The sequence below is a fragment of the Bacidia gigantensis genome (genome assembly GCF_019456465.1).
Source record: "Bacidia gigantensis strain McMullin 20006 chromosome Unknown contig_180, whole genome shotgun sequence".
NCBI lineage: Eukaryota > Fungi > Ascomycota > Lecanoromycetes > Lecanorales > Ramalinaceae > Bacidia > Bacidia gigantensis.
The window spans coordinates 1,570,732-1,591,106 of NW_025408596.1; the positions used below are offsets into that span (position 1 = coordinate 1,570,732).

Here is a 20,375-nt window from a genome sequence, read left to right on the forward strand (position 1 = left end):
GCTTGAATCTGAGTTGCCTGGAGTATCAAGATGGGGCCCTTGAGCATCGAAGACTTTGATGCCGCGGCCATGAGGGCCGGGTCTGGTGTCAGGTTGGAGAAAGACAGGCTCGTTGGCATAGCGGGCTGCCACGGCGTATGTGCCTCTATTTACTATGAAAACGCTGAAAATCCCGTAACTTGACTGTCGATCCACATCATGATTCTTCGCTGAGGAAGGAAGGCATACTACTTTTCATGCCAAGAATTCTAGTGTAAATTACACACATCCGTGTAATTCTAGTGGTCCCGTGGCACCTCCGAGGTGAACCTCGCAAGGCTGAGGATTGAGACTTCAACCTCAAGAGACAGGCTTCAACGTTGCTATCAACATGGACCCGGTGTCTTTTGCGGCCAGTCTGTTGACGTTGTTGGCGGCCGCAAACCATGTTGCAAAAGGTCTTGACAAGTTGGCCTCCATCAGAGGAGCTCCTCTCGCTGTCCTTGCCCTCAACAACGAGGTCTCGGACCTCCGTCTTGTTCTTTGTGAAGCAGAACCTCTCCTGGAAAAACACAAGGGTGCTACGATCTCTTCTGCGATCGAGAATCAATCACTGCTATCTAGTATCGAACGAGCCAAAGATAGACTCATGGAACTGGAATCGATTATTGGGAATCGTCTAATGAGACGAATGGGTACCAAAGACAAGTTGGGCTGGCTTTACGAACAGGACAAAGTTCAGAAAGCCTTACTTGATGTTCAAAAAGCTAAGTCGAATGTCACTACGATGCTCGGTATTGTAACTACGTGAGTATACATGTTCAAAGCCCTCTCATCTCTTCAGATTGTTCTTTCACTCAATCGCCAGTAGCTCTGCTTCCTTTCGTGTTGAGGCCCAACTCAAGGATGTTCAAGATGCAACTCAGCAAAGTCAGATCGCTTCTCAAAGTCTATTGTCACAAAATGAATCGCTAGAGAGCAAATTCATTCAGATGATCGAAGCCCAGCAACAATTCCATGAGAGGTTCCATGAAAGGCTGCATCGCGTGGAGGAATCACTACTTGGAAATTCTAAGCTCGTAGGGAGATCTAGCGTTAAAGAAATCGATGCGCCGAATCAAGAATTCGCGCGCCCTTCACTACCGCGCAACTCTTCGGGGTCGATGTTCACCGGAAATAGCTTCAGTGCACTACGAATGCGTTTTCTAAGGCAGAGTAAATGCGAGCAGTGGTGTAACTGCAAATGCCACATGTATAAGCGCACTCGTGCTCCTCAATACATTGAATCAATACTTGGAGCTCTCTTTTTTGGCTACACAGGTCTGCCTACTACAATTCCTGAGTGCTCCAACATCAGGTGTCGTCGGTCTTCCGAAGTCTTCCTGCAGGTCAACTACTACTTTCCCTATTGGTTCCTCGCCAGGGCACTATCTATGGCTATGAAAATACAAAGGTCTACCATCCCACAGTTCAAGCTGCGTATTTTAAATCTACGTGATTCTTACGACGAGATTTTTCAAAACGCGATCAGTGGTGACTCACATTCAATACAGTACCTTTTGGCCTCTGGCCAAGCGTCAGTACGGGACATATCGGACGATTCTGGACATACACCTTTACACATTGCTGTCAGAGATAGTCGCGTTGAAGTGATCAGAGTCCTTCTTCAGCATGGAGCTGAACCCTTCCTAGAAAACAGGCAGCAGGAGACTCCATATGACACAGCTTCTGATAACATCTTCTACTTCCAAGGGACTCCAAACGCATCTACGTGGCGCGTGGACGAGATGCGTGAACTATTTCCAATCACAGAATGGGTGGAAGAGCGACGACAATTTACTCATATGCATAAGATCGTTTTACAGATCCTAGCCCTAGATCTCGGAAAAGCGCTTCGAAAAGATCGTTCGAGCATCGACAAAGGAGATGCTGATGGACGTACTCCTCTATCATGGGCTGCAGCTCGAGGAGACAGCAAGTCTGTTGAATTACTCTTGCGAAACGGTGCCTCACCAAACAACCCCGATCGAATCGGCCAAAGGCCGCTGCGGCAGTCACTGAAGGCTTCGGATGCAAAATGTCTCCAGCTGCTCCTTCACTATGGTGCAACAGTCGATCAGACAGATGATTGGAAGCAGACATGTCTCCTGGCCGCGCATTATTACCCCGATCCGGTGTCGTTTACCACTTTACTCCTCAAAGCTGGCGCCCAGGTGAATACCAGGTGCAGCCAGGGACGATTCCCTCTTATGGAGGCTGTGAGCAAGAACAATGTTGCAGCTGTGAGACTTCTCTTAGACCATGGGGCTGACGTTAATTATGCAAACAATGCTGGCGCAACGGCTTTACATGAAGGCGTACGGCACAACAGCCATGAGGCTTTGCTCCTTTTCCTGGACGCAGCGGTGGATCATACACTGCGGGATGCCAAAGGTCGAACTGTACTTCACTATGCTGCGCAATATGCTGATCTGAAGACCTTGAATATTTTGCATCGCGAACAACTTTTCGGTCTTAACGCAGATGATCCAGATGTCGACAAATTGGATCCAATAACAATAGCCGAAAACCGAAAGGTGAAGGAGGAGGCGCGAGGGGTGAATATCGTCAACTTGGAATGGATTACTAGGTTCACGGATCTTTTGGAGAGTCTCTTGACTTTCAAAACTCCGAAGTCGGTCCCAAGCTATTCTGGAAGCGTAGAATCCGAGGACATCTTCCTTGAGGCTGTCCAACATCTCAATGTTGGACGACTGGAAAAAATTGCAGATCTGACAGAGCACGGCCAATTACCCTACAAGCTGAACTCAACGATCCACTCGCAGCTGTCACCCGAGCCTGTGTGATTGAGTAGTCTAGAAGATCGAAGCTACACGATGGCTGCAACGTCAGACCTTCTGAGACTACCATTTCAAGAGAAACAAGCCAGACGCTTCCAGTAACGCGTCTCGAGCATGACAAACGAGATAAGTGACCACGTTAGCGACGGACCGTCAGTTTCAAGTAGGGATTACAAAGCGAATACGCGTAAGGTCACCAGGTGCTTGATATATCCACTGCGACAGATGACCTTTTTGCACCCCCAAGTCCTTTATATCCTTGAACTAATATCGCAAGAGTTAGATAGTTGTTCTAGCATTTTCATTAATGAAATTATGAGATGGCGAAAACAAGATTGAAGAAGGGAAATTGGTGTGAAAAATTCTGACGATGTTGGGGACTGTGTCTGAGGGTGTTTACTTCTTGACCAACCTTGAGACTCCGCTCAAGTGGCAGTGTTGCGGTCTAACGATGAATAAGACTGTTCATATGAATGAGTGCAAAAAACTGTAGAAAAAGCTCCATTCAACTCAAAGATTTCCCATTTCGGGTCCGTCTTGAATGTGTCGAATGTCAATATTACGAACCTTTACCTATGGCTCCCAGCTTGCTTGCGGTATCCTCAGCAAGTCGTACCTTCCTAGTTACTTCATCAAGAGCTCAGGAGTGCCTGTTGAGGCGTTCATTCGTGCTCAATCAAGTCAGTGAATATTACCACATAACATTTACAGGACTGCATCGACGGCAGAGCACCATCCAATGAGGCCGATAGTGTGAGCAAGATTACAGAGGGAATCCAAGTAGTATTGCCACCTTCGAGACACCTCTTTTCACAACTCTCACTTGCCTGAACATCCATAAGTCTCAATAAGAGCACTGCCGTCCCCAGGATCTATGCGGCCTTTAACAACACACTGGCAATTCACTCCGCACGACGACGTATCGCCCGTACCAGAACAGCTTCCGCTGCAAGTAGACCCCGCGCTTCCGCCCACGCTTCCTTCGCCCGCAAGACTCATATCCGTACTATTCCCCACCGAAGTAATTCCCGAACCCTCATCATACGGCGTGCTCGGACAATCCCCCCCGCCACAACCCTCGACAAGATCGGTTGTGGTGTCGTCCTCAGCTAAATTATCGGAATCTGAGTCACCCAGTAATTGCCTCAGACTTCCGGACTGAGTACTCGAGGAGGCAGACGTGGAGGAGGATGACTGAAAGAGGCCGAGCGATGCAGGTATATTCCACAGAGGCCAATTATGCACGCACTTCGCGTCCTGCTGGTTCCGCATCCAGGACCAGAGCGCAAACAGGGCGTAGTTATCTGCGTTCTCGGTCGCTGCGTGGGAGGCGCCGCCGGGCAGGATGTACTGGGAGCCCGGACCGGTTTTGTTGAGCATGGCGTGGGCGCCATAACTTGGTTTTCGAATGTGAGTTTTGCGTGTTTGAAGGGGGAAGATGACAGACCGTTACTTACGCATTGTACGCATAGTCCGCTATATGGGCGCTCGATGGGCCAGCAATTCCCGCGGTATGGACGAGTTCGTGCACGAGAAGCTGGGCTTCGGACGCCATGCCGCGACCGTGTCGACCCTCTGTAAAGCTGTCAGCGATCGTTTGATGGAATGACCGTGGGCGACCTACCAAGTGATAGCTTGTTACAGGGATCGGGTGCTAATGGATTTGTGTAGAATCCCGGACAAGCAATAATCGCATTCCATTCCCTGTCATCTCTTTGCCAATAGTAGGCTCCGGGATTGCCTTCGGGGCAGTGGTTCATGGCATCGTGGCAGGTAAGGACTGTTTTGGGACCTTTGGACGAGAGATTAGTCAGGGATTCCTCATGATCCTGTCCTTATTCTCGCATATGACTGGGGCCTTGAAGAGGGAATGGCAAACAATGATGCATTGATGCAATGATGAATTTTGTCGTTCCAGGTGTGAAACTTCAAAAGGAACAGTCTTCCTGTTTGCTTACCTTGACCATTCAGCATATTAGTAACATTCTGGAAAACTGTCCTCACAATTTCTTGGTCTTCATCTCCGAAGAAGACACTGAAGAGATCTGCCGTTTGTATGTTGCCGAGCGCTGCTTGAGCGAAATTATAAGCTTGGAGTTTGGCGCTCTGCAAGCTGTGGAGCTGATCGTTTCCGCAACCTCCAAAGCGGGAATCGATCGAAAGACCATCAGGTAAGCTGATTTGCTGCTGTCGGTGCTGCAAGACCGTGCCAGCTGCGCGAGCTTGCGAGAGGGGAAGATTGGTATCTTCAAGGCTGTTAGGTGTCATGCTTGCACCGCAGAAAGTGCATGTAACTTACGGATGACGACGTAGATATGCACAAAGAAAAGTAGCAAAGAGCGTATATGGGACCAAAGTCCTGCCATGATGTGCCTTATCAGCTATGTTTAACTTAAATAAAGTGTTGAGTCTGTCGCTCAAGTTCCAACGCTCAAGACTACTGCTCGCCCTAATAGTCTAGAGCTGATAACCAATTTTTGCTCCTCAGCTTCCTGTGAGGCTGTTTGTCTCTTGTACCTGATCTACACGCGGCCCGTGAGAAACACTCTGCGACCGCTTCTGCAACCTTAAAGTCGAAAAACGTGCCATTGAATGTTGGGACATTGGGAAGCGCTGCGAATTGGGTTGAAAAGGTTGGGTGTCTCACCCAGATACACCAACATTGTTTGGCGGCTGATATCCGAATGTGACCATCCTACTAATGACACCTCACATTTATGAAATAATCCGCTGAAAAGACTTACTAAGTAGCCCTCTAAGGCAAAGAGTGATGCAATAGTCTTCCTAGCTCAACCACTTGCTCGGGCTAATTTGCAAAGCGACCAGTACGAAAAGACTAGGGACCACAATATGCCCTAGCTCAGGATGAAATGGCAATATTTGTGGTTTTCTGCTGCGTAACATGTTAAGACAGCATGAGTCGTGGAGGTCAATAGCTTAATGTGACGAGATATCTGGGGCTAAACCTGAGAAAGGAGAGGTACATAGTCTTGGTTTTGAGCAACTGCACACCCATTCTTTGAATGTTGAAATATGCATTAATTTTAGGTGCAATAATTGTCATTGTGCAAAAGTAGCTATCATCGTGTGCTGCAGCCTCCCATTGACTGTAAATAAGCTCATAGCCCAATGGGCTGTGTTCAATGTTCTAAGGCGTCGGCGAGGTTGTTTACTGCTTTCGTCTATCGTCTCTCAGCGAAAATAATCTCGTCGGCCCGAGGTATGATTTTAAGGCTTAGCACATACCGCTGCAGCCATCGTAGAATATCCTCGAAGATGGTACTCGCCGTACCGATCAGTAGCATCTAGGGCGTGTCAGAGAGTCGATATGTTGTAGAGCTCATCCTATGGATTAAAGTCGCTTACCAGCATGTGCTTTTCCGAGATTGAGGTGTGCAAAAGAAACTGAGCGCTCGTGGCGAGCAATTCATGTATGAGGGAGCTGGTCTCCGTGGAGTCCTCGTCTCCAAATTACCATTACCATCCAGGACACTCGTGATATGCGTCGTCCTTATCTTACCAAGGAGTCAAAAGCTCCTTCCTCATTTCTATCACACCCTGACGCGCGATGTTCAGATCCTTGGTCGCATTCTCGTCGTCCTCCTGAAGCTCCCAGTCAAGCTCCCAGATGTCCTCACTCTCTCCAAAGCAGACATCAAATCTTTGCAGGCCCTTCAGATGGTAAAGCATCTCTCTGATCCAAGTGCATCGCAGAGGATTCCCCCTTGAGGTGGGCAAAAAGAAGTCGAGGAAGGTTTGTCGTACGTCATAGGCTGCTGCAATTTCCTTGGAATCCCAGCGATGTAAAGTATCACCAAAGGTCATCTTGACGGTCTGCAAAGCATGGTGAGGTTGTAGTCGGGCAAGAGCAAGTTCAAGGCCGTGAAAATTACAACAAAATTTACCATCACGAGCGTGACGTAAGGCCTGGTTGCCGGGGCCATTGGCTGTGCCCCTGAATTGAAGAAGCAGATGATGAACCAGTCCGGCATTTTTCGGCCCAATACGCTTGACCCAGTGACCCATAGAACATAGAGAACCATAATTAAAAAGTCGGTCATGATCACTGAAACAAAACACGTTCTGGCTATAAAGCACTTCCGTTGCTTCTAGAGACAAAGGACGACATGTTCTTAGTAAAGGGATAAGTGATGAGGAGCCACCGGAGTCGGTAGAAATCCGATGTTTGAAACCGTGATTGCGTGTCAGATAGAATGTACCATCACGAGGCGCAAAGCAAAAATGGTAGACTTTCCTCCTGATCTCAGGAGGTAGATTGAAGAAGCTGCCAGGTGCAGTCACCTGAGGTACCATTAGACTATCTGAGCTCATCATAGAGCATAGTACGTGGAAACTTTGTCAGCGCCCTGCACAAAGAGGGAAGCATCAGCTTCGAGGTCTGGTGTTACGAAGTCATTGATGTGTTGACATGAGTTTGGATTTTGATTCAGCTAGCGCGAGGGCTACGCTAGTCTACTTGCAGGTAGCGCCTTCAAGACGGCATTAAGGTAATGTGCAAAACACCAAGCCGGTCGCGCTGTCTTCCCCTTCTACAAGCACAATGAGGCCAACTGTCCGCCTCTTCGCGGCCGTGAAAGCCGGTGCAGGCCGCTACCTCGAGCCCGGCAACCCTACCGGCCTCACTGGCCTCTTCACCCACCCCTCCCCTCGCTCCACCCTCCTCTACCTCTACCACAGCACCCTCGACAAACTCCAATCATTTCCCGACCACTCCGTCTACCGACAATCCGCCGAAGCACTCACAAACCACCGTAAGCGCATCATCGAAGAGATAAAGCCTGCTGGCCTGGAAGAATGGCAGCAGCGCGCAAAAGAGAAAATTGAGGAATACCCGCATCTGTTTCGGCAGGGAGAAAGTCAACACGTATACCAGGAGGCTGGGAAAGTCGGGTTTGTCGAGACAAAGGAAGTACCGACGGAGTTTGGAGGGGAGCCTTTGGAGTGGGATGGCGAGAAGGGACAGCCGTCAAGGGAGGGGGGCCATGATGAGGACGGCAGGAGCTACAATGCGAGGGAACTCATGAGGAAGCAGGAGGATACGACGACAGTAGAGTGGGAGCCTGAGCCGAGTTTGGATGCTGCGCAGTGAGTTGTGCTGGACCATAGGAGTCTTAAATTGATTAGGGGAAGATTACTGATGCAGTATGCAGGATTGATGATGCGGAGCAGAAGATTGGTGCTGGATTGATTGAGGAGGTGATACAAGTCGCTGAGGGAGAACTGAAGCTGGCAGATACCATGCTTGAGCATAAAGTGTACGTCATTCCACGCTAGTGTCTCTTCTTGATTTTGCGGCTTGTCTTGCCTGACTCTGATAGGTGGGAGGATTTGGAGGAGAAGCCGCTGCCTGAGCAGTGGCAATATTTTTCGAGAGATCAGCATACACGAGGGACGCAAGAACCGCCGAAGTAGTTACGCGATTGTATAAAGTATATTCGAGGTGTCATGTCACCATGCTGTGGAACGCTACAACAGTCCACAGAGATCTAACAAAATTGGACTTGCAGCAATCTACGCGTCCACCGGGTATCCATTCATAGCAATGTTTTCCGGAGCGCTGTAACACCCGAGTCTATTCCGCCGGTTGGGCACGTCCAACTCTTTTAGCTGTCTCTTTGATTCACAAACAGGCGTTGTTTCATCTCAAGTCACTCAAACATCTTCTTATCTCTTTATCATCTCGTCTCTCCCCCGTGCAACTTTAACACACCCATTATTCAGAACTATTGACCATAAATTCTATCGGAGTACGAGTTTTGGGCTGATTGAACGTCTAATTCCAAAATGATAAAAGGCTACGACAAACCCAAGGCCAGCAGCCACACGCTCGAGGAACCTCAATTTAATGGAGTCCTGATTCGTTGCGATGGAGAGGTGGCTTTGGGCAAATCCAGGTTTGAGGCCACCACGCACGACCCGAGAAAGCTGAATGGCACGATTCTTTCATGGTTCAAGAGCGACATTGTCCGAATGGTTGGTCTGGATGTTCAAGTCTGGCATACCGATTACATTGGTAACCAAGACGCTACACAAAGCGAGCAGGCCCATTACAGGAACGATGATGCTGCCAATCTCAGCTTGTCTTTTTGCGGGGAGACAACAATTGAACGGATTGGTCTAAGAGAGGTAGGATTCGAAGGGGATGGAGAGTATAATCCTGGAACAATCGTCCTGGTGAGGCTATGTTCTCATCCACCAGGCCTCCCGAGTTCAGCTGACGTGGTACAATTCACAGGTTGCCAAAACACATTTAGCTGTACAGCATGTGGAGTTCCTTTGCCACTATGCAGCCGCCGCCTACAGAGATGCGATAGCTTTGAACGAAAAGGCAGGTGGTTCGGAAATGCTGTGGGATTGTGGGAAGGCAGAGATACATGGTAGGATGGAAAATCTTCAGTTTTTGTACGCTTGGCAAGAGTATCAGGAGGCGAAGGCAAAGACTGATGAGGCGTGGAGGGGTATTCCGCCTCCAAACCTGAAATAGCTAACGACCCTCAACTCAGTTGGCAACAAGATCAAAAATTAAAAGGTTCTATCACTTCGGGGAATAAGGTGGAGTCCTTGAACGATAGATAACAGGGATGATGGTGGTATGGGAAGGATATTGGAGATGGCTTGACTTTGATAGTTTCAGCATAGGTTCTCGAAAGCCTGCGAGGAGCAATGAAGATCATCATTGAGAGGCGCCTCTTTCCCTCGTCACATGCCTTGAACATGTCTATTTCATGTTGCCCATAGCAACGAATTGAATTTCCTCGAAATGGCTGATATTAAACTTCCGCCATCTTCAGTGGCACAGGTGGAGCCTTTCGGTGAGCTACACGTCTGTAGAGACCCGCCAAGTCTAGGTGGAGAAGGAGACGTGAGGTGGCTTTTGGCTGAAATCTGTGCATTTGGCGTCCTTGGCATTGGGTATATAAACACCCTCCTTCTCTCTCTCTTCTTTCTTCTTCGCCTTCGGGCACATTGAGACTCTTTTGTAAAAGAGACAACATTAATAGACATTCAATTGAAGACTACCACATCATCATTTACTTTACTCATCTTTTTCATTTCTATCAAACCAAATTTTTTTGAACTTCCTACTCAATGCCTGCCAACTCAGCGATCGATCGAGAATCCAGGAAAAGGGCGTGGTGGCTCTCGTTGCTGTTGCGCAGTATGAGGCTGCACCACCACAAGCATCAAGAAACCATGCTGATTCATGTAACAGATACAACCACTACCATATACACAATCTCCTGTCTATCGATGCAAGTGCTCCCCTTACACCGTGTGAGTCTGCACTACTGTGAACATCAATGAAACAATGCTAATCCAGTATAACAACAATGACCACTACTAGATATACAATGCCAATTCAATCAACTCGATTACTCCTTTTACACAGTGTAAGTCTGCACCACCCAAAGCCTCGTGAGACAATGCTGATTCAATTCACAACAACACCCACTACCCAACGCGCAATTCTCAATTCCATCAACTCAATTTCGGCATCCTACCCAGATCGATCGAGATACCAGGAGAAGGGCGTGGTGGCTCTTGTGGCTGCTGCACAGTGTGAGTCTGCACTACCATCAGCACGATAAAGCGATGCTGATTCAATCCAATAACATCTAGTCACTACTACTGCTACTGTTACTACTATCACCACTACTTTATGTATAATTTTCAATGCATTGTTGTAATTTAAACAGCCGCCAACCCAGATCGAACGAGATTCCAGGAAAAGGGCGTGGTGGCTTTGGTTTTGTCTTGTGCAGTGTGGGTATACACCACCATCAACGTGACGAGACCCTACTAATCCCATTCTGCAAAAACGAAAACACCAAACGTATATTCTCCTCGGTTTTCACACCTCCGCTCGTCTATCTGCCCTCTGACGAGTGCTGCAAGGCGCACTTCCTGCATCTCATCCTCGGAACACAGTAGATTTTAGCCCTTCCAAAGCATCCAATTCCTGGAGGGACAAGGTGGTCCTACCTGATGGAATGGGACATTGAGCTCCTCTCGGAAGAGGATGACGGGAAGGAAGCTGCGGTGGGATTCTAAGGGCGTCGAGTCAACCAATCGCTGAGTGAAAGACAAAGGATGGGTACGAGGTGGAGGAAAGAAGTAAGAGAGTCTGTGTCACTTAGGGAAATTTCGAAAAGGCTTATAATGTTTAGTCTATTGTAAGGCAGAGATGATATGCAATGATGGATGAAAGGAGCTGGCATTCTTTCCTACTTGCTCATCATGCAAGCACTAAATACGATCCATTTCCGCCTGCGCAAGTGACTTATCCAACCTGATCGAAGCGTATATGCAAGTCGTTCCAGATTCAAGGCAACCCAACCGGTAGAAGTTGAGAATCTCCGTTGTCAAGGAGGCAACTGAAACAAAGGGTTAGCTGCAAGACCACAGTCACACGAGCACAAATGATACGAAATTCTCTTTGTCCTCCGCGACCTGTGACGCTGCTTTGTATTCCCTTCCTTCATCCGCCAACCCCACGAAAACAAGACTCCCCCCCACATCCACAAAGAACACAACTCCCCATCCATCCTCCTATCTGAATTAACATCCCACCTTCTACCCATCCACCATGTCCGTCACAAACGCCATCCAAATCTCCTGCGACGGCGACCTCACCGCCGGCCGGCCACGCTTCACAGCCATCTCCCACGACCCGCGAACGATGCGCGATCGCCGTGAAGCAAAAAGGTCTGAACCCCAACTCCCTTTCTACACAGGCTGCAGCATCCCCAGGGAAGTAGGCCTCCCCATCTGGCTAGTGCGGACAACCTACCACGGCAACCCCAACGCTGGCCACGAAGAGCAGAAGTTCTTCAACAACGACGTCGCGGCAAACCTCACCGCTGTGTGGTTCTATTACGAGAGGAGATTCGAGAAAGAGAATGTGGGCAAGAGGCCGGGGAGCGTTAGGAAAGGGTGGGGAAGTGACGGGGCGAGTAAGTTGGGGAGGGTTTTTGTGGTAAGCCCCTCCGCCCCCCCCCCCCCAACCGTCCCTTGACGCCACTTCGAGACTGGGAGAGGGTAGGAAAGGCCGCGCTGAATGATGTTGTGTAGGAGTCGCAAAAAGGGGCGGAGATCACGGTGCAGCATGTGGAGGTCTTGTGCGATTGGTGCGCTTTGTACAGGATCGAGGTCGAGAAGGATGTGAGCGCGGCGATGAAGAGGTTCTCGGACCCGAAAGCGTTTGAGGAGTTTTGGAAGATGAGGAAGGCGGAGAAGGAGGGAGTCGATAAGGAGTGGGCTGATGCGAAGTTGCCCGCTGAATTGCAGGCAGGCAATGGAGACGGAAACGAGGAGCTGAGGCTCAATTGTGCAACATCTTCTGTGGATAGTTAGCGGACTGAAAGTCTTATGCTCTTGTAAAGGCATGAAAGCCTTTTGTTTGCTGGTAGTCATGGACATTTTGCCAAAAAACCGTCCTGGAGAAGGTCCTTCATTCCCTCGAAAGTTATGTCGGACGTCGAACGGATAGTTGTAATGGTACCGAAATTGGCAGGAATCCGTCAAGAGACATAAGTATGCGGGCAGATACAGTCAATGAAGAGCATAGTGTAGACAGCAATCGCCAGTCAGCGCTTGGAAAATGATCGGCCTGTGTCCATGTGAGTACCTATCATACCAGTTTTAGTAATGATTCATGCGCTCATTGCCTCGTTTTGTAATATTAGTAATGAATTCGACCTCATCTAAGGACCAGGTACCGAACATGTGACTATGCTCCTACATAACCCAAGGCGGAGGAACCGTCATCCACCCTTCGGGACCTAACTTCCTCATCATATACCTCTGATAATACCTTTTGAAGTTGTCACCATGATCACCCACGAGCTCTTCCAACCCGGCTCGCCTCTTTTGATCTTTAGCCTCCATTGCCTCAATCGATTCGTCCTTGTCCGAATGCATGGCAAGATTCAGAATGTCATAGCCGCACATATAATCCAACACCTCGACGTGACAGGGGAGAAGGTCCTTATGATCCTTGCGAACCTACAATGTGACACTTTAGCAAGTCTTGGATCACCGGGGAAGGGGCGATTATTTCCATACCACTAAAACTGTGCCTGGGTCTACCTCAAAACCCCAGCCTCTTGAGAATGTGCCAAAATTGAAGCCCGGATTTAATGACAGGTTTAGCATTTTGGCTGGTCGATTTGCGTTGTAGCGCCGGCTTCTCGTGGGACTCTCAGCCTTCTCTTGTGTGTTTGCTCTCGCATTCCCGTAACGACGCATGAGGAGGGCGGAGCCAGCGAGACTCGAAATCTGGGGAGCACAGTTCAGCTCTTCCAAATCTGGGGGCATCATATGGAGGAACGGGGTGTTAAATATGTGATCGTTATAATCAACTAGCATCCCAACGAAGCGAGGCATCTGGTGCCGTTCCATGTCGCCGTCGCAATTGATGAGAACCCCTCTGACTCTGGGCCACTTCTGAACTTCTGGCATATCTGCAGGAGTAGATTTGAACCAAAGGTTAGGATCGGGGCCGTAGTTAAGCTCTAAAGGCGGGTCTGGTGGAGAAAGACTTGGCAAGCCCCAATTGTAGGGTGGTCCCTTGGGTGGAGAAGGCATTGTAAACGACCTCGATATTGCTGGGCGGTCTCTAGACCGAATAAATAGATTATGCAGAGTCAGTAAGCAGACAAGTGATAATAATAGCAGCCAATACATCGGAGTATAACCTGCTAAGCTGGCGAATAGCAGATAGAGAATGAGACCTTCGGGCCTGAGATGATGAAATGTAAAACGATGAAGAGGATGAAATATTGTGCAATGAAATAAATAATGCCTCATGAAATTAAAACGGAAGGAGCGGAGGGCGAGAAGCTAAGTGGTTGCCATAAGAGACTCTTGTCCTTTTGAGCAGCTGCGACAGAGATTGAAAAGTTTGATAGTACAGTTCTAGAAAGTATCTAGAATGGCTTCGTATAAGAGGTCAGTCCTGGAGCACTAGTCGTAGGTCACTTGGACCTACGTTGTCTTCTGGTGCCACTTCGTGTGACTTCTCAAAGTGTTCGCCTATGACTGGGATTTTCTGTTGGAGACGAGACATCAGCACATCAGGTTCTTAGTGAGACATCTTAAGTTTCCCGTCACAGCGCTGAACAGAATGTCCCCGGGAGCCTGTTCCATATCTGATTGAGCCACAGCCGCCTTCTGCAACCTGCCCCTTCTGCCTAGACTCTTGTAATTCTTGAGATGGAGCCTTACCCCTACGATATCCTTCCGCACCTTCGGTACATCTGAGAAGAACTGAAGGGCGAAGACCCCCGCGACGACTGCGAAGGATCCTGCGGTGATGCCGCTGAAGTGAAACAATCAGCATTTTCATTCACGCGCCCATCGACCGTGATATAGAGGAAGGGAGTGAATCGTAGAGGGGTAAGCGTACAACTTCAGAGCTCTTCCAGGCCCAATGCCTCTGAGGTTCGGCTGTATCTTGTAGCTACAGAGAGAATCAGTTCATCGCTCTCATTGCAAAACACAAGCCAGCGTACCTCGGGCCATATGGCGACTTGTAGGTCTCGTAATTGGGCTTTGCTGTCGCAAACGGTATCCCATGATGACCTTGTACCATCCTTGCAATGAAAGAATGCCTGCTGTGAATACCGAAGTACAAGAACGCTGGGAAGTCGAAATCCAAGCCCGCAGTAGCCGCATTTGCAAAAAATCCGAGCCAAAGAGTCTTGGCTGCAAACCCGGAGGCTTTTTCCCGTCATCTTCCGGCTCTTCAAACGTCACAAAGCTACCATAGAAATCGGTCCTTTTACTCCGCATTACATCAATCCTCCTCTCGTCCTACAGCATGACCTCAAATTGGGCCTCCCTACAATTGTATGACGCCGAGGTGGTACAATTGACGAGCCACCTACCTTGAGAGGAGACCGCGGCCAATTATCCTCCAATCTATCAAATGCCTCAACCATAACAGACTAACACGAACTTTCTCCCCACACAACCGGCGATTGCTTGCCAGGTTTCAAAGCTCAGTACTTCTACGAATTACAGCTCCAGCTTCCTTCACCCTCTCTCAAAACCTCCGACGGACTGCCTCAACCCGAGAAACCCGACTAATCCACCTCCACATCTCACAAACCCACTACAACAACAATGCCCACCAAACCCTCCTTCCTCTCCCAACTCCTAGGCGCTTTCCGCGCCTCCCGCTCCGTCTCAAAATCCACCTCTCCCACCAGCAGCACAACCACCACCACCAGCGCCGCCCAACAAACATACACGACCCTCTCCCCCTCGCGCTCCTCCCCGCGCACAATCCCGAAGCACTCCACAACCGCCGCCATAAACCACCAGCGCACATTATCCTCCTCCCCACCAAGATCACCGAACCGTACAACGCAAGCTTCACCGCAATCGTCGCCTATGGTCCCGCGGCGGCGGGGCAGTTCCAGCTCTTCGCTGGGAGGGGCGGAAGGGTGGAGGGAGGTCAGGAAGGAGGGGTGGTATATTGGGGGCAGAACGGCGGGTGGGGAGGAGAGGTTTCTGAGGCTGGGGATTGTGAGGAGGAGTTTGGAGATGGAGGGGGGGAGTGTGGATAGGCTTAGTCTTTAGTGAGTGGTGGATGGGTGGGTATGGGAGGGATCTGCAGAGAGAGCGAGGACGAGCGACAAAGCGGGAGATAAGATGGCAAGAGCGTGAACAGGTTTATGCTAGGCGTTGGCTTGAAGACACGGTTTTTGTGTACATATGGGTTACTTTCGGAAAAGCGCTAGAGCGGTGGGTATAAGGTATCTTGGGTTAGGGTTGAGTGTGTTGCCTCGATCGAATAAGACTTCAAGTCCTATATTACTCTATGCTTCTGTTTCTCAAGTTATTTTTCTTGCAGATGTTTCATGGTCTCAAATAGTCGTTATATTCGACGACACAGCAGCCGAACCCAAATCCAGATCCGTAAACCTCACATCTCCAATAGTAACACTGTCCGACGTGGGCACCTCCCATATAATCTGACCCCATATCTGACCACACCCCGAATGCTCCTGCACCCACACCTTCATCTCCCCCAGCCACAACAGTAATTCCTGAAACGTGAAATACGGCCACTTCCCGCCCTCATCCAGATCATCAAACGAGATCTCCACCTGAGACTGTCGAGACACAAGACTCAACTCATAATACAAGGGCACTGGAGCAGGTAGCGAAGTCCGCACTATCTCTCGCTCGAACCGGGCTCTCACTTTGTCGATGAGGGTCAAGATTTCCCAGGTCTTCAGTGGCCTGTCGGGATATGATTTCCCTTCAAAGGCAAGATACGTGTCATCGACTTCGAAGTCGATATCGGCGCCGTCGTCTTGGTCAACGGTACAGATGATCTTGATATTTTGACCAACCGAGACGAGAGTTTGGAGCGGGTGGATGACAAGGTCTGGATATTGCTCTAAATGCGCCGCTAGATTTTCGATTATAGTTGCTACTTGCCCGTATGTGAGCGCGGGACCGCCCTGCATCAGGAAGTCGAAGGTGGCTGTGTATTGGCCTTTGACACCTTGGTAATCGAGTTCGGTGCGCCCGGCGCGTGTGCGCACGTTCTCGCGGACGCCTTTCCATGAGGGTCGGATTGCTTGCCGTAAGATGAAGAAAGTTTTCTCGCCGAGGGTTTTGGAACGGTCGATATTGCCTACGTAGTCGAGACCGCCGGCTGAGAATGGTGGTATTGGTTCAAGATCGCTGTGGATACTTGGTCAGTGGGTCAGTGGTACCGATCGATAGACGAGCTTACTCGTTGGTTGTGCTGTTAGTGGGAAAATGTGCAACGGTCAAAGCTGTGGACTTGATGATGAATAATGTAAGACACAAGAAGAGTGCCCAGCGCGCCTGTGAGCTTATAGGAGCGTGATGGTCTCTCAAAAGATGGGAAAGAATATGCAACATGATTGGCAGTGCTATCAAGTTGGAGTAAGTGGTACGTCTGTATATCCAAGTGCAGGTGAAATTCATCATGGAGCTTCGCCTAGCGCGTGAACAGAACCGTTGCTGTCTAGCGGTAGTATGCAGGTGTCCGATGCAATGACCAAAATAGCCTCTTGCAGAATATGTCTTACTCGAGTTGCACACGCTGAGATGTATCCAAAAATGAAAAGTCATTCAGATTTGAGTCTGGACAAATGTGTGATCGTGAAATTGCAGATTCTTAGCATGGGGAGATACACTGGCCGCAGAACTAAATAGACATGTACAACCAGAAACAGCTTTTGCTTTTTATGATTCACTGCGTAGAATCCCGTGATTAAGCGATGTTCCTGGGGAACAAACACTATGATCTGCTTTGTATCACTGGTCATTAAGAATTGAAAGTGTAGAGTGTGGCGTATGGCTTGATTTGAATACTGCCTTTGGCATGATCGCACGTTGTGCAAGAGGGGCATGACACCTTTCGAATTGATCACCCAGGACCAGCTCGATGATTGGAAATAGCCTTCGCCAGTGGCGAACGCGTTGAGTATGGGAAGCAGCAGACCAACATCTATGAGCTGGCATGGTAGAGTTCAACTGGAATGCTCATGTTCCACTGTAGTTCTGCATGAGAATTCAGGGTTGTTGTGCTGGCACTACGCAGATCGTTTCTTTGTCTTTTGATGACTGGAGCATTACTAGAAAGGGAAGTACACATCAATGCACGCGTCGTTGTTTAAGGAGGGAAGGAAATGTTAGCACCTCCGGCTTCGGCAGGTGCTTTATGCATGGCGCCAAGCTTTGCATTAATGCTGCACAAAATTGTAAAGATAGTGGGTGCTTGAGGATCCCGCTAGTCCACGCCTGCAGATCATACAGATCAGAGCCAAATGCCAGCAAGTCTGGCGTGCTATCGTCGAAGCGTTGCTATCTGTCCAGACTTTTACGAGCAAAGCCTGTGCTTGATCCCGTGCAGCTCTATCTTCCTCAAAGCCCCGAAGAGCTGAAATCGAGACAAGCTACAATGTCATAGACATGTAGTCAGGGAGTGAATTGTGTACGTTAGTCTGCTGACAGGACACTTGCAATGTGCATAGTGGCCTAGCGAATGAATAACGCCAGAGCTGAACTGTCTTTATTCAGCTACAGCGACATTAGAATTGGTGACGAGGGGCATCGAACATCTCCTACAAGGGCTTAAAAGCAGACACCCTTCCTGAATCCTCAGGCATTGAGCAGCTCTACTGATACTATATACTGCTCAGCGAGGGAGGACATCACCCTCACGTGCCGCCTCGTGGTGAATTTCATGACAAGCACGTGCATAGAAAGCGAGATAAGCCTTTTTGGACTGGCCTACTGAGACACCTCTCTGAATTCACCAAAACTCCACTGCTATCCGCTCCCCCGGGCATACTACTTTTAATTGGATTATATAAGATTGCGTCGGCCATGGAGAATGTATCGTGGCCTGCTGGGTCGAACCATTCAAGTTCGTCTTTTGGCAACCGCATGGCGACCAGACTGCATCGATTTCAGGTGCAGGCTTGGTTCAATGACTATGGTACTATGTTGAAGTATACATGGACTCTACGACCTGTGATTTTCCATTATCTGGATATGATACCGAGCAAATGGACAACGCTGATGATTTTCGCCTTGACTTGGTGTTTGGGGATATTGATCTGGAAGGTGCGTACATTAAAAAAGAATGAGATATTCACAACTCAACTTCTGCTCGTAGGTTGTATACAATTTGTTCCTTTCTCCCTTGCGAAACATACCTGGTCCTTTCCTGGCCAAAGTCACCACCAAATGGCTCACTATCAACGAAACATTGGGAAAACGTAGTCTCGTCGTTGAGCAAGCACACGCCAAATACGGTGCAGTCGTTCGTCTGGCACCAAATGAGCTCTCTTTTTCTGACCGAGTTTGCGTCAAGGAGCTCTATCTTGCTGGCAGCAAATTCCCGAAATCTCGGCGCTATGAAGGCTTTGCATCGACAACGCGCGCTTCCTTCGACATGACAAAGGTACACGAACACCGTATACGGCGAAATTTGGTCCGACATGTCTTAGCACAATCCCATATCGATGAAGCAGAACCCCTCATCTCTGATCAAGTGCGCAAAGCTCTGCCGTGGATAAAGCATAGTAGTGGGTCGTCGCTGGATGTTATGCTATGGATGCGTAGAGTAATGCTTGATACTGCGGGTGTGTCTCCCTAAAATCTTTTATGAACTGACTCTGATCGCGAAAGGTGGCCTCTTTCTTGGTCGGTCTTTTGGCGCTCTCGAGGACGACACACCTCCAGCGTTCCTCGACGACCTGGACGATTACTTTGCAATCACAGCCCTTCGTTGGTTAGCTCCCTGGATACTAGGCGTCCTTCAAATTCTGCCAGTCGTACCAATCCAGCGCTTTCTCCAAGCGCAGCATCGTTGCTATCTCTATGGTCGAAAAGCGTTTGATGAGTACATCGAGCAGCACGGACGTTACTCCGGCCGTATCGATCTTCTGACCAAGATGGTGGGCTCAAAAGGATATCAGCGGATGACAGACGAAGAGATCAGCAACGAGCTTGGCAGTCTGCTTGTCGGTGCGACCGATACCACGGTCGTAGTGTCCACTTGGATGCTTTGGGAACTGGCCCAAAGGCCCGAATGGCAGAGAGAGCTACGCACCGAGCTTCGCGACAACAAAGTCGCCTTCTCAAACGGCGTCCCGCCATACAAAGAGATCAAATCTCTCCCTATCCTCGACGGCTTTGTCCTGGAGTGTATGCGCCTGCACCCCGCGCAATCGATTGGCCTACCACGGATAGCATGCACGAACGCTGCCAGCATTGGCGGTATTGTTATTCCGCAAGGCGTAAGTCCCCTACACCCTACATTTCTTCCTCCATTTCTTCCCGCTGCCGTCTTCCTACCCCACTTCCCGAATCTAAGTTGACAATACCAGACCTATGTGTCTGTCCCTTCCCGCGAAGTTCATGCCGACCCCGAAGTCTATCCTTCACCTCACTCCTTTCTCCCTGAGCGCTGGATTAACGCCCGCTCCGCAGCCGCCGATTTCGCCTCTGCGGACCAGAACGCGAAAACGTCTTCTAGCCAGCCCTCAGTCACACCATCGAATCACTTTAAGACAATGCAATCGTCGCTTCTTATCTGGTCTAAAGGTTCGCGCGCCTGTCTAGGCCAATACGTCGCGACCATGGAACTCAAATTCGTGCTTGCGTCACTTGTCAATGGATGGAACGTGGAATTAGATGAGGATACAAAGGGTAAGAGCGGGAATGGAAGGGGCAGAGGAGAGTGCATGGAGCAGACAGATTACTTCCTTGCCTTTCCTCGGGGCCGAAAGTGCGGGATTGTCTTCACGCCTGCAATGGAATGAGTTGATCGCTTAGTGCCGCATGCCTTATGATTTATGATGGGGAGATGCTCTAGGAGATATGGCTATGAAATCGAGGTTGAACAAGACAGGAGGAGGCTTTACATACTGCACGTTTGCCAATTATCATATTTATTTAGCAAAAATTACGACTGTTCACGATCTCTCGTCCTCCCCTGCGCGTCGCGGATTCTTCGTCTGCCTTTCCTTTCGCCAT

The 20,375-nt window shown here is 49.3% G+C and overlaps 9 protein-coding genes across 9 annotated transcripts; 5 read left to right on the plus strand and 4 right to left on the minus strand.

The window, feature by feature from the left end:
* Positions 1–370: 370 nt before the first annotated feature.
* KY384_003400 (uncharacterized protein) lies at positions 371–2,825 on the plus strand (the record flags this gene model as incomplete). Its single annotated transcript, XM_044811914.1, has 2 exons — positions 371–786; positions 851–2,825. The coding sequence occupies 2 exons, from the start codon at positions 371–373 to the stop codon at positions 2,823–2,825; spliced, it is 2,391 nt and encodes a 796-aa protein (XP_044671047.1).
* Positions 2,826–3,638: 813 nt separating this feature from the next.
* KY384_003401 (uncharacterized protein) lies at positions 3,639–4,199 on the minus strand (the record flags this gene model as incomplete). The annotated part of the gene is made up of 1 exon (XM_044811915.1): positions 3,639–4,199. One exon carries the CDS (start codon positions 4,197–4,199, stop codon positions 3,639–3,641), a length of 561 nt encoding a protein of 186 aa, XP_044671048.1.
* Positions 4,200–4,272: 73 nt separating this feature from the next.
* Positions 4,273–6,845, minus strand: KY384_003402 (uncharacterized protein; the record flags this gene model as incomplete). The annotated part of the gene is made up of 6 exons (XM_044811916.1): positions 4,273–4,394; positions 4,444–4,611; positions 4,778–5,073; positions 6,066–6,124; positions 6,186–6,261; positions 6,340–6,845. 6 exons carry the CDS (start codon positions 6,843–6,845, stop codon positions 4,273–4,275), a joined length of 1,227 nt encoding a protein of 408 aa, XP_044671049.1.
* Positions 6,846–7,380: 535 nt separating this feature from the next.
* KY384_003403 (uncharacterized protein) lies at positions 7,381–8,252 on the plus strand (the record flags this gene model as incomplete). The annotated part of the gene is made up of 3 exons (XM_044811917.1): positions 7,381–7,925; positions 7,991–8,095; positions 8,159–8,252. 3 exons carry the CDS (start codon positions 7,381–7,383, stop codon positions 8,250–8,252), a joined length of 744 nt encoding a protein of 247 aa, XP_044671050.1.
* Positions 8,253–8,624: 372 nt separating this feature from the next.
* On the plus strand, positions 8,625–9,324 carry KY384_003404 (uncharacterized protein; the record flags this gene model as incomplete). Its single annotated transcript, XM_044811918.1, has 2 exons — positions 8,625–9,014; positions 9,076–9,324. The coding sequence occupies 2 exons, from the start codon at positions 8,625–8,627 to the stop codon at positions 9,322–9,324; spliced, it is 639 nt and encodes a 212-aa protein (XP_044671051.1).
* A 2,103-nt stretch (positions 9,325–11,427) lies between these two features.
* On the plus strand, positions 11,428–12,194 carry KY384_003405 (uncharacterized protein; the record flags this gene model as incomplete). The annotated part of the gene is made up of 2 exons (XM_044811919.1): positions 11,428–11,817; positions 11,913–12,194. 2 exons carry the CDS (start codon positions 11,428–11,430, stop codon positions 12,192–12,194), a joined length of 672 nt encoding a protein of 223 aa, XP_044671052.1.
* Positions 12,195–12,578: 384 nt separating this feature from the next.
* KY384_003406 (uncharacterized protein) lies at positions 12,579–13,427 on the minus strand (the record flags this gene model as incomplete). Its single annotated transcript, XM_044811920.1, has 2 exons — positions 12,579–12,845; positions 12,906–13,427. 2 exons carry the CDS (start codon positions 13,425–13,427, stop codon positions 12,579–12,581), a joined length of 789 nt encoding a protein of 262 aa, XP_044671053.1.
* Positions 13,428–15,712: 2,285 nt separating this feature from the next.
* On the minus strand, positions 15,713–16,745 carry KY384_003407 (uncharacterized protein; the record flags this gene model as incomplete). The annotated part of the gene is made up of 2 exons (XM_044811921.1): positions 15,713–16,541; positions 16,594–16,745. 2 exons carry the CDS (start codon positions 16,743–16,745, stop codon positions 15,713–15,715), a joined length of 981 nt encoding a protein of 326 aa, XP_044671054.1.
* A 1,655-nt stretch (positions 16,746–18,400) lies between these two features.
* Positions 18,401–20,161, plus strand: KY384_003408 (uncharacterized protein; the record flags this gene model as incomplete). Its single annotated transcript, XM_044811922.1, has 4 exons — positions 18,401–18,458; positions 18,572–18,979; positions 19,026–19,636; positions 19,727–20,161. 4 exons carry the CDS (start codon positions 18,401–18,403, stop codon positions 20,159–20,161), a joined length of 1,512 nt encoding a protein of 503 aa, XP_044671055.1.
* Positions 20,162–20,375: the final 214 nt, after the last annotated feature.